Raw genomic sequence first — 19,731 nt, forward strand, 5'->3', positions numbered from 1 at the left:
TGCTTTCCCATCCATAAAATGGGCGTCCTCGTCCTCACCGCTGCTCCCCGCCTGGGTTCCCAGCCTGTAATGACAGGGCTGAGGGCTTTGATGGCCCAGATGAAAAGCCACCCAGGCTCCCGGGCTGGCCCCAGGACAAGCGGTTCCCATCGCTAAGAGCAGGCACCGCCCTCCCGAGCCTCCCCTGGGCTGTGGGAAGCGGGTTCCACTGGCCCCAAAGGCCAGCAGCCCGGCCTGCGCCTGTTGCACAGAGGCCCCCAGCCAGGACGAGCGCTGAGGTGTGGGGGGGCAGCAAGGAGAGAGGGCGGGAGGGGGCTCCCTGGGTGAGGAGCAGGCTCTGGGCCCCTCAGCGGTCAAGGGCTGGGGAGGGAGCAGGGGATTCTATGCGAAAGGAAGGAGCCCACCCAGCGTGCCCCACGCACTGCCCATCCCCCACACAGCCCAGGTGCAGAGGTGCCGGGCATGCTGAGAGCAAGAGTACAGCCCTCACCATGGACCCCAGGCTCAGAGGCCAGCCCTGGACCCTGAGGATGGAGCCCTGGCCCAACCAGACCCCAGCACTGCCCTGGTCCCTCGGGACAGAGGGCCCCCTGGGTCGGGCCAGTGCCTACACAGCATGGTCAGACCCTGGATCACTGGAGCTACAGCCAGGAGAGCTTCTCGGCCCCTCCCCTCGGATCTCAGGTCCTGAAAGGGTCCATCTCCCCATCCCCGCCGAGTCCCACCACACTTGCCCTTACTGCCTAGAGTTTCCCAAATTCAAGGACAGAGAAGCAGGCTGGGTGGCACCTGGCGGGGTTCCTGCTGAGAACCAGATCTGGCCTCAGAACAGAAAGGGAGAGCCCCCAGGGCAGGGTGGGGGTTCCAGGCTTCAGCTGACATGTGCCCGTAATCCCAGGGGGGCCCAAAGGCCATCCATCGACAGCAAACGGCACGGAGGTAGCCTGGGGCAGAGGCCTCAGTGAGGCCCACCCTGTGGCCGGACCACAGGGGGCCGCAACAGCCACACAAAGGACCAGGCCTGTTCTAGTTCAAGGAGGCCCAGGGAAGCATTCTGCAAGCTGTTAAATGCTCAGTCTTGGACCTGCTCAGCCCGGCTGGGACCCTCCTGAAGGAGCAGCCTCTTCCATTCCCTCCTTCCAGCCTGCAGCAAGCACCCCCAAGCTCCCCCGGGGGCCCAGCCCTGAGCCTGATGAAGGGTGCAGCAGTGACTCAGCCCCCACCCCGCCCCTGAGGGGCCCTTCGAGGCTGGGAGACAGGCAGAGACCACACAGGGTGTGCCAAGCCAGGTGGAGGCAGCCCAGGGCAGCAAGGCCACCAAGGAGGGGCCCCCACAATCGCCACCTGGAGGGTGAGTCCCAGGCATAGGGGCCATGAGAGGCGGCTGGGAGGGGCCTTGCAGCGCCGGAGCCTGGGGTGAGGGGCACCCAGACAGGGTGGAGGGAGCAGCCAGGCAACACCCAGGGCCATCAGGTCGGGTGCCCTGAGCCAGCAGAAAGGTGCAGAGTAGGGAGGGTGGCTGTGCTGGGTGGGGATTCCTGCGGGCTCGGGGGTCCTGAACCTTGACGTGTCCTGGAGTGTCTGCTCCTCTGTCTCCGGGAAAGGCAGGTGGGGGCAGAGGAAGGAGGCTGGGGGTACCCCAAGGGATCACCGTCGCCGCTGCCCTGATCTCCCAGCTAACACAACCCCTGGGAAGGAGGCCAGGAGCCCACCAGAAAACGCTTTCCCACCAGCCCCACCCCCACCCCTGGCTCCCTGCCTCAGCCCCCGGCCCCAGAGAGCTGGGTGACTCAAGACAGTGGCTCGAGACGGGAGACAGAGAGGAGATGGGGTTTTGAGTCCCAGTTCTCGAAGTCAGTCCTCTCTCGTCTGCAGGACCGGTCCCTGTAGGGGCTGCTGTAGGGTTTGTGGGCAGAAGGGTCCCCTGTTGTCCCCGAAGCCCTCGGACCCCGTGAACACGTCCCTCCCACGTTTTGCATCCCTCTGGCCCCAGGACCCTCGGAGGACAGCATGTCCGGTGAACCCAAGAGCCGTGTGAACAACAGGTGCATCTTTTATTCACAAATAAAAGCTGTGGCAAGAGATTATCTACACATTTGTACAAAGGCTTGGACGACCCTAGAAAATGCACAACGGTCAGAAAACTGAGCTCACCCCTGGTCTTCATTTGGCAAGAAGTGCCTTCCGGGGACCCCACCCTGCCCAGGCGCACCCTACCTAGAAAACCATAAAAACATAGATCATTTGTCTTCAAATTCCCACTGCAAATACCTCATTTATAGGCAAAATGATATAAAAATATGAACCTAACAGAATGTTTACAAAACCCTCATTCCCTCATCTTTTATTTGTTTTGTTTTTTGCTCGTGGTTTTGGTAAGAATTCCTGCCGTGGAAGAAGGCGCCACGTGCCTTCAACTCAGCCCTTGGGCACTGCCCTCTCGGTCCTGGGTGAGGGAGGGTCGGCCACCTCTGCCGGAAGACCCCACTGGCTCAATCTGCGGAGAGAACTACACGCGGCCCCAGGGCCCAGAGACCCCTAAGACAGGCCCTGCCAAGAGGAAACACTATAAAGGAAAAGTGATCCTGAACCCTAAGACAGGCCCGGTGAGTCCAGGGCTGTCCTGCTACATGAAACTGCTTGGCTGCTAAAAAAAAAAAGGCAAGATCAGCTCAAACAGCTGACTCCACCGCCCCCAGAGCCACAGCCCCACCCAGGCCGCAGCCCCACACACACCGTCTGCTGGTGTCTCGAGTCCTCAGCACCAAATGCAATAAGGAAAGAAGTCCAGTCCAAGGTTAAAGGCACTTGCGTTGCTGCCTGGGAGGCGACAGTCCTCCCGTCTCCTGCACGCTCGCTCTTCCGTCTGGGCCGCTTAGCTGGCCCCTTGCCTCCACCACACTCCATCATGCCCAAGACCCCCAATCCTGCACCAGGCCCTCTGCATCCTCGTCCCTCCAACCCCCGCCACATTCTCACTCCATCCCACGTCCTGTCCTCGAGCCCCTGACGTCCCCTCCCCCGTGTCTCGGTGCCCAGCCTCAGACGTCCACCTCCTGTAGCCCTGGGGCGGCAGCCGAGGGGGTGACACTGATGTCGAAGCAGGTGACCATCATGACGTGGGCCTTGCACAGGTTCACACACTGCTCCAGGGCAGCCGTGGTGCGCTCCAGGGCCTCCAGGTATTCAGCCGACTCAGGCTCCAGCTCAGGGTCCACCTCGACTGAGGAAGGACCGCAAACAGCTGGTCAGGGCGGGGCCCCCCAGGGCCGAGAAAGTGCTTCTCCCCCTCCCAGCTTCTGGGCCCTTGCCGGGGTAGAGGCGAAGTAGCTGGATTGGGGGCGCAGGGTGGGCAAGGGAGCCAGGGCAGGGTGCGGAGTCTGGGGTCCCACAAGCCTGCACCTTCCCCGGGTGGGTGGGGGACTCACACTGCTCCAGCCAGCGGCCAGGCTCCACCATCAGTCGGCCCTGGGTCTCCGCCAGCTCCTCGCACAGCAGCTCGTGCCTCGCGCGCACCTCCCGCAGCCGCTGCTGCCTGCGCTCGGCCAGCCGCAGCTGCGCGCTGATGCCCACCGGGCCCTGGGCGGCAGGGGACAGGCGGGGGTGGGCTTGGGCATGGAGGACAGCTTGCCACCAGGGGCTCCCAGCACCCTTGCCCCCAGCCTCCACCATGAGCCTCCCTCCATCCTCCGGGCCTGGACAGGCGCGCCTGGGAGCCTCAAAGGTGGGCCGGGATAGGATCTGGGCCCCCACAGGTGAGAGGGCACTGTGGTGGGAACCTCCCCACCAGGCACAACTCAGGGGATGACAGCGGCGGCCTCAGGACCCAAGAGCCATCCACTCTCTGCCCAAGGCGCCATCGGGAGACACCATGGGCTCAGGGCCAAGAAGGGCCAATTCCTACCTTCTCGGGGTCCTGGGAGGGCTGTGGACAAGAGGGGAAGGTGCAGTTAGCAGGCTGCCCAGCCACAGCCCTGGATCCACCCTGCCCTTCAGGGCCTCCCATCACCAGACGGCTCCAGTCCCCCAGCAGGCTGCCGGCCCTGACCTCAGCCGGGTCCTCCCTGGGGGGAGGACGGTGCCGCTGCAGACGCTCCACGTCATCGATCTCGTACACCTTGATCTCGAAGGGTTCCTTCAGCGAGCCGGGCGGGGGCAGGTCCACCCACTGCCCAGGGAGGCTGGGCTTGCGGCCCAGGGCCGCGGCATCGGGCAGCGGGGCCGGGATCAGCCGTCGCCGCTGCAGACCTGGAACAGAGAGCCGGGCGCTGAGTGAGCAGAAGCTGCACCCCCAGGTCCTACTCCCCGGCCAGGAGCCGCAATCGGAGCCAGGCCAGGGGAAACAGCACAGGGGCCCAACTCAGAAGTTCTCAGCCTGGCGCTGGCTGGGAGCCCTGGCCACCTGTGCCCCGTGGAGCAGACAGCAGGCTCGTCCCTCAGTCCCTGAGCCAGCCACCTCTTGCCTGCAGAGCCACACCAGCCTCCCCGAACAATAGCAGCCTCACAGTCGGCCCTCCAACACCCTAGCTGGTCACACTGTGTCCTAACTCCCCACCGTCCCCTGTTCCCACTGCACCCAAGACAGACCCCTGAGCCAGGCCCACACTGGCACCCCCGCCCACACCTCCCAAGGTCCCCCTCCCTGCTCCTCATGTGGGCCTCCAGCTTTCCCACCCCAGTCCTGATCCCAGGGTGCACCTGCCCCTCCTACACATCAGCCCATGACCAAATCCCCCCAACCACACAGCATGAGAAACAGGCCCACCCTACCCAGGTCCCCAGAGACAAGGGTCCCGGGCATGGTGGCGGGAGCAGCCCTGCAGGGGGCTTCCAGGCACCTGGGCACTAGGCCAGGAGGGCAGCGGGTTTGGTGCCCCCACACCAAGTCCCCTCCTGTGCGGATTCATCCCTGCCAGCCTGCTCTAATGGGGATGGAGACCAGCCTCTGGGGCAGTGTGTTTATAAACTGTAGAGGGCTGAGCACACCTGCACACTGAAAAGCCCAGGCCCGTTTGTGAACCGTCAAGGGCTGCGTGCATCTGGGGTCCGTGAAGGTCATGCCCAGCTGTGCAGGGTCCCCAGTTCCGGGAGCAGCAGGGGTGCGCCCCACCCACCTGTGGCCCTCTTCTTGGGGGACTTGAGGCTGCGGGCGCGGGCACCCGGGGAGGCAGCCCCACTATCACTCATGGAGTCGGGGGCGGAGGAGGCGCTGCCGGTGGCCTCGCTGTCGCGCATCATGCTCTCGTAGCCACTGCTGCCGCCGCTGTGGCAGAAGAGGGCAGTGCGGCCCATGGCGGGAGGGAGCTCCCCACTCAGCACGCTGCTGTTGTCACTGCCGTGGCCGCTGCTGTAACGCTGGGGCCGCCGCGGAGCAGTCACCTTGCTGTAAGGAGAGGGCAGAGCCGGGCCCGCGGGCGGCCGCTCCTCGGCCACGTTCACGCCACTGTCGTTGCCACTGTCCGAGTCGGCCGAGCCCCACGAGGGGCCGCCTCGGCCGCGGGCTCCACTGGCCGCCAGCTCGTTGACGCGGCTGTGGGCAGCCCGGAGCGCCTGCTTTGTGCCCATGACAGTGCCACGGCTGGCTCTGGCCCCAGCTCCCGGCACCGCCCGGGGGGTGACCCTGGGACCCATCACAGGGCCACCAGCGCTCCTGCCGGCTGCAGGGCCCAGCAGCTTCACCGAAGTACCAGGAGCCCTGGACCCGCCAGCCACTAGGCTGCGGCCCTTGCTTCCACTGGCGGGGGACTTGGGGACCCCCACAGCCTTGATCGGGCTGCTCCTACAGGCAGAAGCAGGCAAGGGTGTGGGGCTGGTGGGAGGCACACCCAACCTAGGCACAGCCCGGGCCGGCCTCCCGGGGCCTTCCCTGGCCTTGCTGCTGTGCACCAGGCCCTCACACCGCTCTAGAGACGCGTGGGCGGCAGGATGGCTCACCGCCTCTGGCTTGCCAGCCCGGGATTTCAGGCTGGACGTGGCCCTGGGGACGGAGTGGTCAGTCCGGCCACTGGGCCTGGCATCCCCCTCCCCTCGGAGGAGGGCAGAAGCCCCAGCCCAAACCAGGCCCCCGGCCTGGGGAAGGGCCACGGCCGGGCCACTCTTGTGCTCCAGGCTGGACTTGCGCACAGGCGGGGCGGGGGGGGCCACCCCGCTAGGCTTCAGACAGAGGCCCCCTTTGGGAGCCACACTCTTCCTGCTACAGGAGGCAGCCTTCGGGCTGGCCAAGCAGGCCACTGCCTCGGCTGGGGCATCCCCAAAGGATGCGGAGGGCGTGGTCACACCCAGCGTGGTGGCCCCCCTCCGCAGCGGTGGGATCTGAGCCACGGCCTCAGGTCTGTGGACTGCTCTGGATAGCTCACAGCCATCCACCACCCTCCGGACACAAGCTAGCACTGGGGCCGGGCTGGGGGCCCTGCTGGCAGAGGCCAGGTGGAGCGAACCACCTTCGTCCGCCCGGAGCATCCAAGGGTCCTCAAAGAGGCCTCCAGGGCCAGGTGGGCCTGGGGCCAGGCGAGGACAGCCCACACGATCGGCCACTGAGGTAGTTCTCGGTTTCCGGGGAAGGCTGGAGTGGATAGTTTGTGCTGGGGCTGCCCCCCGGGGAGACGCAGCCTGGGGCTCCTGGCCAGGTCGGGTGGGAGCTGCTGCCGCCTGCTCCCCAGGACGAGGACTCGGGGCAGGGGCCGGGCTGCCTGGGCGGCGGTGCACTGCAAGCTGGAAGCTGCTGTCCTCCAGGGAGTCCTCCAGGAGCAGGGGGCCGAGAGCCTCAGGCCCTGCTGACGAGTCAGGGCTGCAGGGGTCTGGGCTGGCCCGCGAGGGAGGGTGTGGCACCAGGCCCAGGCTGTCGGCTGTGCAGACGTCGGCCGTGCTGTCCGGGGACCTGCTGGGGGCCTGGGAGGTTTGGGCGTCGAACTCGTCGTTCATGCTGCTGATGATGCTGACCGGCCGCGAGCCCGAGGCCAGGGCCCGCAGGGAGCAGTCACTGCCAAAGCTGGCCAGGCTGGCAGGACGCCCGGGGCCAGCAAGGCCCCCCAGGCTCAGCTCCTCCACCAGCGTGAACACCAACTCGTCCTCGCCGTTGAGCTCCACGGGCTGCTGCAGGGTCACCGTGGTGGTCAGCAGGCCCCGCTCCAGGCGGTGGCCGCGTGCTGGTGAGCAGGGGCAGCCCGCCTGCCCGCTCATGCCCACGGGGGGCGTCCGTACCACAGCCTCGGCTCCCCCAGGGTCCTCCAGGGCTCTGCCAGCTTCTGGCTGCCGAGGTGGGGGGGGTGCCGGGCTGGGAAGCGGCCTCCGCCCCCCGGCCCCTGTGGCCTTGTCCGGCGTAGGCAGCTCAGGCCTGGTGCAGTCCTCCCTCTGGTCCCCGCCAGCCCTGGAGGGTTCCGGGCCACCCCGGCGGGCGTCTGAGCCAGGGCTGCTGCGGGGTGTGCTGGCAGCCATCAGGGAGCCCACCGCCTTCCTGGGGGCCACGGCCTCGGGCGGCGAGGGCTTCCTGCTGCCGTGGGCCAGGCTGGCCTGGGCCCTGTCGACTCCGCCCGGGGCTCCCGACGGGCCCTCACTGCCATCGATGCGGCCCAGCAGCCCCTGCAGCTCTGCGAAGGTGCTGCAGCGGAAGTGGTCAGCGTCTGGTGGGCCTTCAGAGGGCCGGTGGTGGCTCAGGGCCGGGATGATGGGCACAAAGTCAGGCGGGCCCTCGTTGTCAGTGAGCTCGCGGTCCGACAGCGCGGTCCCGCCAGGCCCCACGTAGATGACTGTGTCGCAGGACTGGTCGCTGCTGGATGAATAGTCAGGGTCGCCGGGCGAGCTAGGGGCCAGGCGGTCAGGGTCTGGGGCCACTGAGCGGGGGTGGAAAGGTCGCAGGTGCGGTGGCCGGCGGGCTTGGCCTTCCTCACAGGAGCTGTCCCCACCCGAGGAGCTGGATGTGTACTGGGGACAGAGGAAGCCCACCTAAGCAGCCAGCTCTGCCCGGCCCGTCTTCCCCTGCGCCACCAGCCACAGACACCACATTCCCGTGAAGGAAGTGACAGTGGCCACCCCCACCACGCCCCACCACACACAGGAACAGCATGAAAGATCTCAGGCACTGAACACAACCTGATCTCAGCAACCAAGGAAGCAGCAAGCTGCCTCTCAGGGAGGGGAAAACGCATGGCGCATAAGCACAAACCCAGGATTCAGACCCAGGGCTGCCGGACCCCTTAAGTCCACTCTCCAGCCCCACTGAGGGCTGTCCCAGGCGTGCCTTGCTGGACCAGGCCTGGGAGGTGTACAGGCCACGGGGGTCCCGCCAGGCGGCCCTGACCATGTCCCCACCCCAGGCCAGGCAGACAAAGACCAGGCATTCACAGCCCCCAGTATGAGCAGGTCCAGCTCTGCTCAGGGCATCCAGGCGACCTTGGTCACAGCCCCTCCACCTCCTCCAGGCAGGGCCACAAGGGTGCAGCCCTGACACCCCAGGGCACTCGGGAAGTCTGACCAGGGCTGGGTACCTGGCATCCGAACCTTGCGAGCAGGGCCTGAGGAAGCCACCCGGAGGGCCCTCCAGGCAGGGAAGAGGCAGGAACTAACCTTGGGAGAGGAAGGTGGAACTAACCTTGACCTTCTTCCTGCGCAGGCGGTGGATGCGGGCTGCCAGCTGCACGGTGCTGAGTGTCTCCGCATGGCTGGCCGGCGCATCAGAGACGTGGGCGATCATGGCAGTGCGGCAGCTGGGGGTGGCCAGGGACTCCTGCAGCAGCATGGTGAGCCTGTGCTCCCTGGGGGCCAGTGGGGCAGGGGGTCAGGGTGGGAGGCTGGGCGAGGGGCTGCTGCAAGACTGGAGGGAGGCACGCAGGCCCCTTGCTGGACCAAGGCTGTGCCGGAGCCCTGGGGTCAGGTCTGGTACCCACATCTTTCCCCAGCCCTCTGGACGCTGGGACCACCCCACCTCCACCAGCCCCTGGACAGCAAGCCCCTTCGGGTGATGGAGGAACAAAGATTCAAGGGCTCGGGGGGCCACAGACACATTGGGCCGCCCTGACCTGCCCTGAGCTGGTTCCCCGGGCTCTGGTCAGGGCCCACCCATGGGCCCACCACTCACCTGTAGGGCACATGCCTGGCTCCACTGACCAGCGCCAAGATGACACTGCCCAAGGCTGACAAGGACAGACACAGGGGTCCCCCAGGGGCCTCTCCAGCCCTGCCAGGCACCCCCTCACAGCTGCCCAGGTCGATAAGGTGCAGGCGACTGCGGCCTCCAGACACTGAAACCACAGGGCAGGAGGGTGAAGGCTGGGCCCCGGGCCCAGGACCCTGCCGCAGCCCAGCCCAGCCCTGGCTGCACGCACGCCCGACACCTACTTCCCCCCTTGCCGCACTTCTCCACGCGGTACTGGTAGACGTGCAGCGTGAAGAGCATGTGGGAGCCACACCCGGCGTCCTCGCTGCCACCGGCCCGGCTGGGGCTGCGGGCGGCCAGTGCGGCGTCCAGGTAGAAGGCCGCCTTCTCAGCTGTGGGTGCCCGCAGCTCGCTCTGGTTCTGGAGCTGCAGGTGGACAGAGGGGATGATGCCCGAGTGGCTCAGGGCCAAGCCGCAGCCCCCTGCCCGCCTCCCCGAGGCCACCCCTGCAGCCCCCAGCCCGCCAGCACTGCCCACCGCGTGGTGGCCGTGGTGTCGGCGTACCTGCGCCCCGCAGACAGGGTCCTCCCGCAGGTACACACCCGGAGACTGGGCATCCTGGAGGCTGCCAGAGGCCACCTCGGCCAGCAGGTCCCGCAGGCTCTGGTCCCGGCCGTACACCTCCACGGCCGAGACGCGGACCGAGAAGCGGGTGCCCGTCCTCTCCTTGCGCTCGTCGATGAGCCGGAAGAGCCAGGAGATGGCACAGGGCATGACGCCCAGGCTCTGGGGTGAGCTGTCCTTCCCGATCATGGTGTAGGACTTGCCTGGGGGCCATGTGGGGTGACGGGCTCAGCATGACATGCCCAGCCAGACCCGGCAGCTGCTTCCCTGGCCCTGCCCAGCCCTCAGGGCCAACCTGGAACCACTGAGACCCCAGGACACTTCTCTGATCCGCTCGCCACCCACTGTGTTCTAGGTCCACGGGGTTTCGGCTTCCTCTCCAAGAGCCCCCCACCTCAGGTGCCCACCCACCGCCCATATGGGACGTGCCTACACCCCACTGCCCCACCTGGAAATGGCACCCGGTGACTGCAGAGAGGAAGCACTTACCAAGGCTTGTGTGGCCAAAGGAGAAAACGCAGCCATCTGCTCCCCCGACCACAGACTGGAGCACGTCGGCCACTGTCCCCGAGCAGACCTCGGCCTAAGGGGGCCCAGAGTCAGGCAGGCGTCAGGGCCAAGAGGCCACCATCAGGCCACCCACCACGGCTGTCTCATCACACGCAGAGTCAGAGAGTATGTCCACAAGGCAGCCCGGCGGGCACGCAGGACCAAAACTACAGAGATCTCCACGTGTAACAAACGCATGGACAGGACACACACACAGCATGAGCCGGCCGCACAGGGCTGACAGGCACACGCAGCGCCCAGGCGCACACAGACATGCACACACACAGGTCACACTGCCGCCGTGGACACCCCGGGCACAGACCCTGCCGCATGTGGGGTCACTGTGCACACAGGATGCCCGGGGGAGCATGCTGGGTAAAACCACCACCCCTCGGAAAGCTTCCGCAGAGGGTAGGCTCTGAAAACCGGGCGCTTCCCTGGAAAGTTAGCCTGAGAACCAGGCCAGGGACTGAGTGGAGGCACCCCGAGGGCAAGGGAGGCTAGCGAGGAGGGAAACACAGCAGGCCTGCCGGCCTCTGCTCCCAAGCCTCCTGTACCCGGGCCTCCTCTCGGAATCTCCGTCCCCCAACCTGGCGCAAGAAGGGATGCAGGTCTGCCCCTCATCCCATCGTCCAGAGCCGGGAGCCCGGCCCCCGGCCCCCGGCCCGAGGACACCACCACCCTCACCTGCTCCGAGTCCTGGGGGAAGACGGCATCAAAGGCAAACATCTTGGGAATGGAAGCCGAGCAGGCACGTCGGGGGCCCGAGCTGCCCGGGGTCCCCACGGCAGGGTCATAGAGGGTCACCTGCTTCTTCCGAGGGTCCACCTTCAGGAAGGACGTGGACTCTGCCGAGCGCTGGGCCCCCTGTGCCGGCCAGATCCGCAGCATGACCTTCACCTGGGGAGGCAGGCGGAGCGCACATCTGAGCAGCCGCTAATTACAGGGCAGGAGGAGCCCGCGCGAGCTGGGACAGCGGGCCAGGCCTCAGCACGGGATCTCCACCGCAGGAATGCAGGCACCCGCGCCCCAGCTCCAGGCCAGAGCTCATCCCACATGAGGCCAGTGGGAGGAGAGACTGGCCAGGCGCTGAGCACGTCAGCACAGAACGGGGGGCACAGGAAGGGGGGCAAAACAGGGGAGCAGACCCCAGATGCCCCAGGGGGCAGAGGGACCCCATTGGCCCTCTCGCTGACTCCGATGCAGAGCCAGCATCAAGGGAGCTGAACCCAAAGACTCAGAGCCTTTGAGAGCAGAGTCACCCACACAGACATACCCCAGTTCCCGGGTGGAGCAGCCATCACAGCGACCCCCCACCCCCTGGCTCGAGAAGGGAGGAAATGTGCCCAAGAGAGGTCACCTGTCTTGCCCACGTCACACAGCCTGCAAGTGGGCCTCCTGGAATCCCAAACCCCAAATGTGGGGTTGGGGGAGGGAGAAAAGGAGAGACGGGGCATCAGGACCCCACCCACCCAGAAAGTAAGGCTCGCGCTCTGTCCCTCCCAGCAGGTCCGCCGCTCAGGGCCCCACACCTGCTCCTCTGAGGGTGCCTCCTCCACCCCCGATGAAGGAAAGGGGCTGCCTCAGAGCCAGGGCCTCCCTGCAACCCCCCAGCTCCCGACCACGGACAGCCGGGCTCAGCACATGGTAAGGTGGGCAGGCAGAGGGATGCGTTCCCTCTCCCCCCAGCCCCACCATATCTCTATCCACCCTCATCTCCTCCCGGAAGCCCCTCCCTCCCAGCTCCCAGCCCTAAGCCAGAAGGCTTCAGGGCCCTGAGAGCACCTGGGGAGATGGTGGGGAGACCGAGGCCAGGATGCGGGGTCAAGGCAGAGGAGGGAGGGGGCAGGGCCAGATGGGGCTCGTCCGAGCTCAGGGGCCAGCAGGTGACCATGCAGCCTCAGCTCCTATGTGTCCTCAAAGCACAAGGACAGACAGAAGACCTGCCCGGACCCCCACTCACATTCTTGCCCAGCTCCCTGGGGATGGACCACCAACCCTGATGCCCTCAAGGGAACAGAAGGCTCAGTGGGGAGGGGAGCGAGGAACCGAGACACAAGAGCCCCGTGCAAGCTGCACTACCAGCACCCCAAAACCTGCACGGAGAACCAACACCCCACGCATCTTGCGGACGGCCAAGGGGCCGAGTTCTGACTCGGGTGAGCCACCTTGAGTGAGCACCCCTCCTGGGAGAAGGCGCCAGACTCCGGTTTCTGCAGGAAGACACCACGCTCCACTCTCCGGCGACATCTCCGATTTCTCTACCACAGTGTAAATCAAATTACCAGGCTCATCTCAGAGCCAATATTTTTCACGGATTTAATTGTAAGTGACAGATACATAACGCCAGCAAAATTGGTTTACCGTGGGTAGTTCGCACGAGGCGCCATACTCCCCTTCAGCATGTGGCAAGTTGACGCGCAAAATCGCTCCGAGTAAGGAGCGCACGGTCCTCCGGGGAGACTCGCAAAGAAATACTTTTCTACTGAGCTCCCCCGAACCTGGGCTCCATTAGGCGAGAATCGATTCTTTCATTCCCCGATGACATGAACAAAACTATTTCACTTCCAAACGCGGCTGCCAAGCAGGCGAAAATGTGCACTTCTCAGTAATTTTTGGCCACTTTTTTTCCAGCGTGAACTCCTGGCCACTTCAGGAGCCAAATGGGTTCTGCAGATTGGAGAGTGTTCCTCGGAGGAAGAAGCCTCGAGAAGCCACTCTTGCCACCCGCTCTGCTGATGGCTGCGGGACTGGGGACCCACCGCCCAAGGGAGGGGACCTGCCCCGGCCCCACACTGCGCTGCCCACCCTAGCTAAACGCCCGAGTCATTGTCTGCGAGAATCCTTCCATTACCGCGGGGAAATGACAGGGTTTTGCGCTACACGAGCACGTCTAAATGTTCTGATATTGCAAAGCCCCGCTGCATAGCTTTCCAGGGAGGGGAAAAAAGAAAAAACACATTTTGCATAAAAGGGTGGCTTCCACTCCTAGGAGGTGGCCCCCGCTGGAGAGGGGGGAGGGGCTGCGAGGGGGCAGTCTTCTTCAATACCGCAGGATGATGAATTACCTTAAGTGGCACATTAATGTCAGGAATTGAGGGTAATCTAACTTCTTTTCTTTGACAATATTAAATGCCTTTCAGGAGGCATTTCTGACTGTGATATTCGTGCAGATAACACACAGGGAGCTGGGGAGGGGGCCCTGGGGTGGGCGGTGAGAGGATGGGTGGCCACATGCTCCTTGCCTGGGGAGGGTGGGGGCATCGGGGCGGTGGGGGACCAGGGCAGAGGGGGTGGTCTGCCACTGAGAGCGGGAGGAGCCCCCACCCTGGAATGCTTGGGCCTGGTCCCAGGGGGAGGTGGTGGAGGCCTACTGGGGCCCCAAGTCACGTAGCAGCTGCAAGAAAGCAGGGGCCTGTGCTGGGAGGGTCCTTAACCCTCCGCCTCCCACCCCTGACCCAACCCAGACGCTTAGAGCCCCTCCCCCACAGCCAGTTCGCTGGACCCAGTTTGCAGGGTCCTCCCTCCGGCCCCTGCACTCCCACACCCACATCCCAGGCAGGGCCCAGATTCCGCATTGCAGCAAGTTCCCAGGGGACCCTGGTGCCATTCAGTTTGTCTGGGGCCACGAGGGTCTCTTTCTCAGGGTCTGGGAGCCCAGGAGGCCCCTTGTAGGGGTAACAGGGGTAGGGAAGGCTTCTTGGAACAGGGAAGCCTGGCCGAGTCACAAAAGTCCAGCAGGCCCCACTGTGAGGAGAGATAAGTCCCAGACAGAGGGGCTGCCCTTCGGGGGGCTGTGCATAAAGGACAGAGCTCAAGCCCAGGCAGGGTACCCTCTGCAAATGCATCAGCCCCTCTCCAGACTAGGAGCAGAAGCCCCCTGGAGGGTATCCTGGGTGGCAGGACAGACTGAGCCCAGGAGAGCATGGAACCCACCCCACCACTCTGCAGGGGGTGAGCCTCTGGGCGCTGGAGAGGCCGGGCCCAATGCACGGGTGAGCAGCCAGTTCAGGGACCCCCCTAAACCCTGCCACTCTCTGGGAGGCACCTGGGAGGGGCCAGTGGCTGGCAGAGTGGACAGAAGGTCAGGGAAAAGCACTCGGGTGCACACTTAGGGTCGGGGCCCAATCCTCACCCCGGAGCCATGTGGCCCTGGCGACAGGCCAGCCCCTTGGTGCCTCAGTCTCCTCGCCCTCAATGGGCACAGAGCCCCCTCACCAATGTGCTCACACAGATCCGCACACGCAGGACCCTGACCCAGGTGTGGGGTGCAGTTATAAGCAACTCAGACGGGGCCAGCACGGAAATCTGGTCTCAGCACAAGGCCACAAGAGTCAGGGGGCGGCCAGCCTGTTCCCTGACTGAGCAAGGCCCTTCTCCACTCTGGGCCTCAGTTTCCCCATCTGAACCCTGTGGCAGTCTAACTCACTGATCACACGCCCCCCTCTGACTGTGTCAGGCCATGGCTGGGGTCTGCCCAGAACTGAAGGGCCCAGGGGTCCCACCCGTGCCCCCAGCCCCACCCTCCAACAGAGACCAGGCAAAGGGGCTCCTGCAGTCAGATCCCGACCCTTAGTCCCCAGGAGTCCTGGCTGACCCAATCCACACTGAGACCAGCACATGTGCCTGGGACCCCCACCCATGTCTCCACCACAGTCTCCCAGGCTCCCGGCCACCACTGGAGCCGTTAGGTAGGCCTGGGCCTCAATCACCCCACCCGGACCTGGGAGAAGGAAGCAAGGCCCCTCCATCTCTCGATCGCCCTCCCTGCACCTGCTCAGACACCCTCAGCCTCATCCCAGGGTCGCCCCAAGTCAGGGTAGGGCCTACCTTTCCGGCGCTGCTGGGGTTGTCCTTGGTCTTCGAGGCGGCCCTGAGCAGGCAGGGGGGCACGGGGGGCGGCCACAGCTGCAGGACCCCGCTGAAGTCCGTGGGGTAGGTGGAGGCTCCGCGGGAGGTAGGGGGTGGTGGTGGGTGGGGCTTCTTGCGCTTGGAGGCCAGGCTGAGCTTCTGGGCCGCCCTGGGGAGGGGAGGAGCAGGGGGGCGCACTCAGAGAGGTCTTGCCACCTGCCCTCCCCCAAATGCAGCCGTGCAGTCTGCACTTCACTTCCCCCAGCCAAGTAGGGGCACCCGGGGCTGGGGCTGCCACGTCGAGGCCAGGCGACAAGGGGCCCAGGCAGACACCGGACCCCAGGGCTGTGCCCTTCCCTGCACCCTGCACCGAGGACATCCTCCTGCCACCAATGTGCACCTGCCCCATGTCCCCCACCCAGCAGCCAGGGCAGGACAGCACATGCTGAGGTCTGTCTCTCACAGGCTGTGTGACCCAGGCATGGTGACTTAGTCTCTCTGTGCCTCGGTTTCCTCTGACCACCAGAGGCCCTCATGTGCGGCCCTGATGAGCTAATACATTCAAGACACCCAGTGCAGGCCTCCAGCACAGGTGACACTAATGGTTAAGAACACTCAGCGGGCCTGGGTCCACACCTGGGCTCTACCCACTGTGCCCAGACTTCAGCCCCTGCCCGACTTCCCGGTGAAAGGGGCTGGAGTCCAGGGCAGGTGTCAGCTCAGAGCTGGAAGCACCTGCCCACCAGCCAGGGGGGCCCCTCCCACCAGTCGTGCGGCGCCCACTCCCCATTCTCCCAAGCCCCTTGGGCCTCTCTATTTTCTCCTCCTCAACAGAACCTTAAGAGAAGGGCCTGCGCCCGATAGGGCCGCGCAGCCCCTCAGCCCGCCTCCCACTTGGCAAGAGCTACCGCCGGCGTTTTGCTTAACTCCTCTCATCTTTAATAGGAGTTGTCTTTTAAGAGACCCCAGGGACAGCTTTCCTCCTAGCGAGGTGTCATCATGGAAAATAAAAGTAATCTATGGTGTGGAGCGGACCCTTAAGAGAGCAGTGGCGGCGGCTGGTGCGTGGCCAGCGGGGCGGGGGACACAGAGAGGGCACAAGGGTCCCATGAGTGGAATCCACAAGCTGCCCAGACCCCTGGGGCCGGGGACCCTAAGCCAGGATCATGGGTCCCCCGGCCACAAGCAGGTGCTACCCTGGTTCCTGCCTGAGCCCACCTGCCTGAGTATTTGTAAACCTGAAACCTCCTTGCTCCCTGGCTCCAGGATCACGCAGCAGGCAGGATGGGGCTGACAGCGTCACCCAGCCACAGGGTGAAAGGTTTGGCCCAGGGAGCTCTGCCGCACCAAGTCGCAGCAAGGCCATCTTAGGGGCCTGGGGAGACCCAGGCTGGGGGCCGGGGGAGCTGGGGCCGTTTTATCAGAGCCTCAGCTCCTGGGGCTCCCCCGACCCAGCCCACCCCTAGCCTCGGCCTGCTGCCCTGGGTTACATCACAGCTTCCTGCCAACCACCCCCATGGGAAGCAACTACAAGCAGACTTAGAGGACGTCAGAGTCCAGCAGGCAGCCGCAACCCCACTGCCCTGCACTGCCCAGGGCTGGAGCCGCCAGGGAGGGCGGAGCGCCTCGGGGATAACCTGGCGGGGCGGGCTGCGGCGGGCACAGCCAGGACAGCCGCGCCTGTGAAGGTGGAGGAGGTCCCGTGGACGCTCCCACTTCTACGCGGTGCAGTGGTGCTGCTCCCAGCACTCGGAGAAGGACAGCGCACCGGGCTGGTGTGCCTGCAGAGCGCCGGCCGGGCCCTCAGGGCGACCGGACAGTCAGCAGACAGCCATGGCCGAGGCGTGCCCCGCCCGGGGGGGCTCCCTGCCCACCCCCCCCCAGGCCGGGCGGGGTTGAGGGGGTGAGGGGGTGAGGGGCCTGGCCCACCACCCCAAGGCTCAAGAGGACTCAGAGGCCGAGAGGACCTGTGGCCAAAGGAGGAGGAGTTGGGGGGGGGGGGCCAGGGGACGCCAGGCTGCAGAAGCCACAGTCAGGGGGTCACACACGCAGCCGCGGACAGCTCTACAGCCTCCATGGCCCTCCCAGGGGCCAGTTTCCAGCACAGTCCTCACCCCGTCCTCCCGTCACCTTCAGGGCCCCAGCAGCGGAGTATGGGGAGGTGTCCTTCCCCCCGGACACGCCCAGGTCTAGCCTGGGCAGGAGCTGGGACCAGAGCCCCTGAGGTCCCGCCAACCCAGGAGGCTGGAATGCTGCTGGCCATGGTCTGACCTAACTCAGGGCGACCCCGCCTCCCTTCCTGGCCCAGGTTCAGCCCCTGTGGGACCCAGAGCTGAGAAGCTGCGCCCGGCCTGCCCAGCCCTCCAGGTCCCTGTGCTCACAGGCCTGCCTCGCGGCATGACTCAAAGGCCCCAGGACAGTGCTCTGTCCTTTGATGAAATCCAGGCCCTCCACCACCAGGACAAGCCCATCAGCCACCCGCTACTGCAGCTCAGCTCACACCGCCTGCAGGGGCGCTCCAGGCCAGCCCGCCCTGAAGGGCCCCAGCCTTCTGGGAGCACAGACCTGGTTTCTGAGCAGTGGGGATGGGGAGGAAGTGACACCAGGCTTCACAGAGGCTCAGAGAACACACTGGCACCACACTCAGGACCACAGACGCCCACTGCATTGTTGGGGAGCTGGCGGGGGGGGGGTGTCAAGGCGGGACCTGCAGGGGGAGTGTGGGAGAATCTGAGTGCTCCGGCTCTGAAGGGAAGACTTGAAGAAGCAGGCACTTCACCTGCACACACAGCTCTCCTCACGCTCCGTGAACATCTCCCCTGGGAAGCCCGCCCCGATGCCCCCACGCGGGGCTTCCCCAGACCCTGTGCCTCCTGCTACCACAGGAACCACTCCCTGTCCTGAGACACAGGTTTACAAGGCTGTGCCCCCACCGGGTGGGGGCTCCAGAGGGCAGACGTTTGCCAAGCCCAGGCCCAGGACACAGGGGCACTCAGGAGGAGGCCGTGAGCGAGTGAGTGAGTGACCGCGCTCCCCTACCGGCCGCTCCCTGTCCTCCCAGGGGCCTCTCCCCGGGCTCACTGGCCCTGGTCACTGATTCACAGAAACAGAAAGGGAAATATTTGCCATTTTACAAAGAAAAACGGCCTTTTCCAAACAAGATGGTCATTTCACAGGCCGTTGGCCTTGATGGTAAGGCCCTTAATTACCCCGAGGAGACACACAGGCCCGTTTGGACGTGTTGGGGGGTCAGTTACACCAACCCAGGGTTTCCTAACTGGGCGGCGATGAGGCTGGTGGACTGGGCCACAAGCCACACCCCCATCCCCACCCTGAGGAGCTGTAACCCCCAGGCCCTGAGAGCCCCCAGGATCTGCCCATCAGGGTCCAGAAGGCAGGGCTGCTAAGGAGGCCTAGACCCCCAAGGCCAAGGCCCAAGGTCCCAGCAGCCCTGACCCTTGACCCTTGCCCCCTGCCATGGCCAGCATTTTCCACATCACCAGGGAACAGGCTATGCGGCTTCCTCGGCCCCACCCTGCCAGGGAGGGCCCCCTCTCCACAGAGCCCCCCTATCCATGTGCCTCTGGGCAGCACCCACTGTGGTTCTGGGCCTCTGCTGGGTGCCTGGCATCAGGGCAGATGGGGGGCAGGGGATCCACAGAGGCTGCAATGCAGCGGGCAGGTGGGGGGTGCCCACGAGTGCAGGGGGGTATCCTGGCACCCAAAGGAAACCCCAGCACTCCCCCGACCCTGTGCCTGCCGAGGAGACCCTCAACATTCCTCCGACACCATGCAGATTCAGGGGTCCAGGAGGTGACCCCCCCGCAAAGAAACGCCCAGAAGGGCAGGCAGGAGAGCGAGCTAATGCAGGCATCTGGGGGAGGGGAGAGGAGAGACTACAGAGACAGGAAGGACAGGGGAGTGGGAGGACACGGGAAGGGGGAGTCAAGGTCACCAGAGCCTCCTGAGAAAACGTAATTACAGCGGTGGCCCAGCCTTTCCAGGACTCTGGTGGGGGCTGGCACGCTGCTGCCGCTGCCACGCCCTAGCTGCCCACCCAGACCCAGCAGAAGGGGGCAGGGCACTGGGCCTTACTCCCCTGCTCTATACCCCATGGGCGTTAACAAGACCTTGGCCACCAAATCACACACGGAATCACTCCCTGCCTGGGCTGCCCCACACAGGGTGAGGAGCCAGCGGGGTCCAGAAGGCTCAGGAAGGCCCAGGAAGGCCCGAGGCCGGTGCCAGCCCATAGGGAGTGCTCGGGGACCAGTGGAGAACCCAGCTCCTAACCTCATCCTATTCTGCCTCCATTTGGCAAACACCAGACTCCTACTCAACTCTCAAAGCCCAACTCTGTGTCCCACAGCCCTGAGGACAACACTGTTCTCTGCCCCTTCACAGATTCCACGCTGCCATCAGACCACCCCCTTACACCCAGCTAACCAGAAACTTCTGAGGGGCAGGCATGGGCGAGGGATAGCTTTACCCCCAGGTCCCTGGCAAGGGGTGGAATTAGGGGCACAGAACATACACTCAGCTCACGCCTGAGACCCTCCCCACCCCCGCACAGGATCCAGCAGCTCCACGTCTCTTGGGGACTCTGGACAAGCCCC

The 19,731-nt window shown here is 65.2% G+C and overlaps 1 protein-coding gene across 2 annotated transcripts in view; it reads right to left on the bottom strand.

Moving 5' to 3' along the window:
- Nucleotides 1-2,035: 2,035 nt before the first annotated feature.
- Nucleotides 2,036-19,731, bottom strand: part of KIF26A (kinesin family member 26A) — a 40,025-nt gene continuing 22,329 nt past the window's right edge. For both annotated transcript variants that reach the window (XM_074364904.1, XM_074364903.1), the window contains 12 exons: nucleotides 15,095-15,284; nucleotides 10,952-11,164; nucleotides 10,205-10,298; nucleotides 9,656-9,918; nucleotides 9,334-9,517; nucleotides 9,074-9,236; nucleotides 8,588-8,750; nucleotides 5,115-7,920; nucleotides 4,049-4,248; nucleotides 3,905-3,925; nucleotides 3,429-3,579; nucleotides 2,036-3,223 (listed from right to left, as the gene is read on the bottom strand). In XM_074364904.1, the coding sequence (XP_074221005.1) occupies nucleotides 3,042-3,223; nucleotides 3,429-3,579; nucleotides 3,905-3,925; nucleotides 4,049-4,248; nucleotides 5,115-7,920; nucleotides 8,588-8,750; nucleotides 9,074-9,236; nucleotides 9,334-9,517; nucleotides 9,656-9,918; nucleotides 10,205-10,298; nucleotides 10,952-11,164; nucleotides 15,095-15,284 (4,630 nt within the window). In that variant the 3' untranslated portion in view covers nucleotides 2,036-3,041. The remainder of the gene's footprint in view (nucleotides 3,224-3,428; nucleotides 3,580-3,904; nucleotides 3,926-4,048; nucleotides 4,249-5,114; nucleotides 7,921-8,587; nucleotides 8,751-9,073; nucleotides 9,237-9,333; nucleotides 9,518-9,655; nucleotides 9,919-10,204; nucleotides 10,299-10,951; nucleotides 11,165-15,094; nucleotides 15,285-19,731) is intronic.

Source organism: Camelus bactrianus, chromosome 6 (assembly GCF_048773025.1).
Source record: "Camelus bactrianus isolate YW-2024 breed Bactrian camel chromosome 6, ASM4877302v1, whole genome shotgun sequence".
Taxonomy (NCBI): Eukaryota; Metazoa; Chordata; class Mammalia; order Artiodactyla; family Camelidae; genus Camelus; species Camelus bactrianus.